The sequence below is a fragment of the Sorex araneus genome, chromosome X, assembly GCF_027595985.1.
Source record: "Sorex araneus isolate mSorAra2 chromosome X, mSorAra2.pri, whole genome shotgun sequence".
NCBI lineage: Eukaryota > Metazoa > Chordata > Mammalia > Eulipotyphla > Soricidae > Sorex > Sorex araneus.
In genome coordinates, this window is record NC_073313.1 from 125,914,548 (window position 1) to 125,917,506 (window position 2,959).

The 2,959-nt window shown below is 39.6% G+C and overlaps 1 protein-coding gene across 1 annotated transcript; it reads left to right on the forward strand.

Annotated features, from left to right (window-relative positions):
* The first annotated feature begins 648 nt into the window (after positions 1 to 648).
* On the forward strand, positions 649 to 1,511 carry LOC101555289 (protein FAM177A1-like). Its single transcript, XM_012933457.2, has one exon. The coding sequence runs from the start codon at positions 722 to 724 to the stop codon at positions 1,088 to 1,090; it is 369 nt and encodes a 122-aa protein (XP_012788911.2). The 5' UTR covers positions 649 to 721; the 3' UTR covers positions 1,091 to 1,511.
* Positions 1,512 to 2,959: the final 1,448 nt, after the last annotated feature.

A 2,959-nucleotide genomic window follows, 5' to 3' on the forward strand; every position in this document is an offset into this window, starting at 1 on the left:
ACAACAAAACTTGTCCCTTTTTTCCAAAATCATATATTTACCAAATTATAGAAATAAAATAACTTATTTATTAATGGTTCAGAATAGCTATAGCAATACTGAATGATCCTCAGTTTTTCAAATCGTGCCATATATGATTACAATGTAAAAGTGTGTACTGCTTTCTAACAGTAATATCACAATGCAGAAATACAAGTCGCATTTTCTGGAGTAATATAGAAATATGTCATGATTCTTTTGCTATAGGGTATAAGGTGTGGGCCTATAACTTGAGCCTTAGTGTTCACAGAAAACTAATTCCTGAAAATAAATAGATTCATTTTAAAATGAGTTTGAAGAAAATGAAATGCCAAATTGTCAGGTTGCTCATTTCCTTTCCAAAATTTACTTAGGAGAAGAAAAATACATTTTAAACATATGGTTGCCTTGACAACAAAAATAACATCCACATTATCAATGTAAAACTTAATTATAGCATTATAATAAATGAGCACATGCTAATTATTTAGTGAAAATTGTATTTTTTGGTATGGAGGATAATAATTATTGATATATGACTTTTCAAATATATGAACCCTTAAAAATTTTCCTAGACAGGCCGGCTCCGACCCTCTGTGGTGTGGCGGGGCGCGGCGTGGCACGGGGCGGGCGCTACCGGTGGTGAGTGCCTCTTCCTCGTCGCCGACCGTGCCCCCGACCGCGGCTGGGCGGGAGGCGGAGGATGGATGTGGGCTTATCGGCCATTACGTTCTATCTCGCTAGTGTCAACAGCCCTGCAGCGGCGACGAGCATGGACGTGGAGTGCAGGAGCCGCGCGGATGGAGGAGACCGAGTGGCCGCGTCTGGGGCTGCGGCCGCCGCGGCGCTCCGGCACCCGGTGCGGCAGATGAGTAATGAAAGAGGCTTTGAAAATGTAGAACTGGGAGTCATAGGAAAAAAGAAAAAAGTCCCAAGGAGAGTTATCCACTTTGTTAGTGGTGAAACAATGGAAGAATATAGTACAGATGAAGATGAAGTTGATGGCCTGGAGAAGAAAGATGTTTTGCCTACTGTTGATCCGACAAAACTTACCTGGGGCCCCTACTTATGATTTTACATGCTTCGGGCTGCCACCTCAACCCTCTCAGTGTGTGACTTTCTTGGAGAGAAGATTGCATCTGTTTTGGGCATCAGCACCCCAAAATACCAGTATGCCATTGATGAGTATTACTGGATGAAGAAGGAGGAAGAAGAGGAAGAAGAAAACAGGATGTCTGAAGAAGCAGAAAGACAATTTCAACAGAATAAACTACAGGCTGATACCATTGTTCAGACAGATCAGCCAGAAACTGTGGTATCGAGTTCATTTGTGAATCTTAACTTTGAGATGGAGGGAGACTGTGAAGTAATTATGGAAAGCAAGCAAAACCCAGTCTCTGTCCCACCATAAAATCAGATGAATATAAAACTTTAAACACTAAGGAATTGTTTATACCAGAAACTTCTCGTGTTCTTTATTCATTGGGACTTAATTCAGTGGGACTTAATACAGTTATTTATATTTTAAATTATTAAGTTGTCTAGGAAGGGAAAAATTCTTATTTTTATCCTCTAGCAGAAGCTAGATATAAAATTTGGATATTTGTACTACGTATGCTTTTTACTGTGTGTGTCAAATTAGTGCTTTGGTTTTAAATTGTTCTTTTAAAAAATTAGGGACAATTTTTATGGGACCTTTGAGCAGGTACGAACTTGGTGGCGTGGGAAAAAAAATGTGCTTTGAACTTGAAACAGCAGGACGCCTGGGCAGTCTCGGGCCAGGGCCGGAGCTCGGGCTTTGGCCGAGATTCGATCCGGGTGGCCATGCCTTTGCACAGCCGCTTGGCTGCGGAACGAGCAGGATCCAGAGCCAGCTATATGACTTGGGGTTCCAGTGAGTGCTTGCAACCATGTATCCAGACTGTGAACTAAGCTTTTGCTCCATGCTGCTCCAGGAAGGGAAATAATTCAATTTCCAACTTAACTCTCCCTATACTTAATTACTAAAATACAGAAATTGTAAACCGCGCGGCTGCTAATGCGGCCATGCGACTTTTTATCTCTTCATTCTCATCAGTGGGAAACTAATTATCAAATATTTCCTTGTCGGGGGCTGGAGTAATAGCACAGTGGGTAGGGCGTTTGCCTTGCACGTGGCCGACCCGGGTTCAAATCCCAGCATCCCATATGGTCCCCTGAGCAACGCCAGGAGTAATTCCTGAGTGCAGAGCCAGGAGTAACCCCTGAGCATCTGCAGGTGTGACCCAAAAACCAAAAAAAAAAAATTTCCTTGTCAATAGGGCTGTATTCTTGGGGGATAAATTCCAACAAGAATAGGGAGTTATGTATTGAAACTTCAACAACAATAGTGAGTTTTGTGTTTAAATATGGATTATAATCAAGGTAAAGAGAAAAGTAAGTGAAATTTATCAGTTACGCAGGGGGGATTGGGGGGTGAGGGGTGGGATGTATACTTTTTTTTTTGGTGGTGGAATATGGGCACTGGTGAGAGGACGGGTGTTTGAGCATTGTATAACTGAGGCATAAGTCTGAGAACTTTGTAACTTTCCACATGGTGATTCAATAAATTAAATTAAAAATAAATAAATAAATAAATAAAATAAAAATTTTAATTCCTTCAACATAAAAAATTAAGGACATTTTAGAACCATAACTGCCAATTAAAACAATTAAATTATCAAGTATCTGTTATTTGTATTTGTAAAGAAAACAAAAACATTGCTGTTTAAGGCTATTTGAAAGTGATGTTTCTTACTGCATATGTAATTTTTCCCTCTAGATTTTGTCATATCTACATTTATATATCTCACCATTCACTTCATACTAAAGATGGTTTACTGTGTGTGCAATAAAAAAGAGCAAGGATATAAAAATAATTTTTCCTTAGACATAGGTTTAAGAAGAAGAACTAATAATTCAA